The sequence below is a fragment of the Aptenodytes forsteri genome, unplaced genomic scaffold (genome assembly GCF_000699145.1).
Source record: "Aptenodytes forsteri isolate BGI_AS27 unplaced genomic scaffold, ASM69914v1 Scaffold50, whole genome shotgun sequence".
In the NCBI taxonomy this organism is placed as follows: Eukaryota; Metazoa; Chordata; class Aves; order Sphenisciformes; family Spheniscidae; genus Aptenodytes; species Aptenodytes forsteri.
The window spans coordinates 77,298-78,085 of NW_008795126.1; the positions used below are offsets into that span (position 1 = coordinate 77,298).

At 71.7% G+C, this 788-nt stretch overlaps 1 protein-coding gene across 1 annotated transcript in view; it reads right to left on the reverse strand.

The window, feature by feature from the left end:
• The window catches only part of ZFPM1 (zinc finger protein, FOG family member 1), a 42,538-nt gene that overhangs the window by 1,293 nt on the left and 40,457 nt on the right, over nt 1-788 (reverse strand). Inside the window, 1 exon segment of the mRNA XM_019471525.1 lies at nt 4-786. Coding sequence (XP_019327070.1) covers nt 4-786 — 783 coding nt within the window.

Below are 788 nucleotides of genomic sequence, written 5' to 3' on the forward strand. Positions count from 1 at the left end.
GGCGGCCGGCGGTGTGGCATCCCTGCTGGCGTCCCCATCCCCTGCCGGCGTCCCCTGCCCGTCGCCCGCCAGGGGGGACAGCAGCGTCCCCGGGGTGGGGGGACCCTTGGGTGCCCCGGGGGGGGCTTTGAGCTTGCGCGCCCCGGGGGGGCTGTCCTCTGCGAGGTGCCGACTGGAGCAGTAGAGGCGCTTGTGCACGTAGTAGTTGTTGATGTTGTTGAAGGTGATCTCGCACTCGAAGCATGTGGCACCCTTGGGCACCGGCGTGCCGGTGTAGATGGCAGGCGGCACCGTGCCGCCGTGGCCCTGCTTCAGCCGGCTGTGCACCAGCTCCGACATCTTTGCCAGGATCTCCGATGCCTGCGGCACCACCGCGGCTTCGTGGCCGAACACGTACTGGGGTAGGAAGACGGTGCCGCCGGCTGTGCCCAGCCCCGGCTCGCTGGGCACTGGGCTGGAGCCTGGCGTGGGGCTGGCGAGCTCTGACTTGACCTTTGCTGAGGGCAGGCTGCGGGGGGATGAGGTCCGGGAGCAGGTGTCAGGGCTGCCGCCCCCCTCCCCGGGGCCGCCACTTTTTGGCACCTCTGCCTCGCTCACCGGGCTGCCGGCGGGCTCCTCCTTGACGCGGACAGCCTCGCCAGAGGAGGAGGAAGAAGAGGAGGAGGAGGAGGAGGATGGACCTTCCCCATTCTGCGGCTGGGCTGGTGGCGAGAGCTTGCCGGCCCTGGCGTTGGGGGATGAGGCGGGCGGTGCCGGGGGGGGCGCGGCGTCGGGGCCGGGCGGTGGGG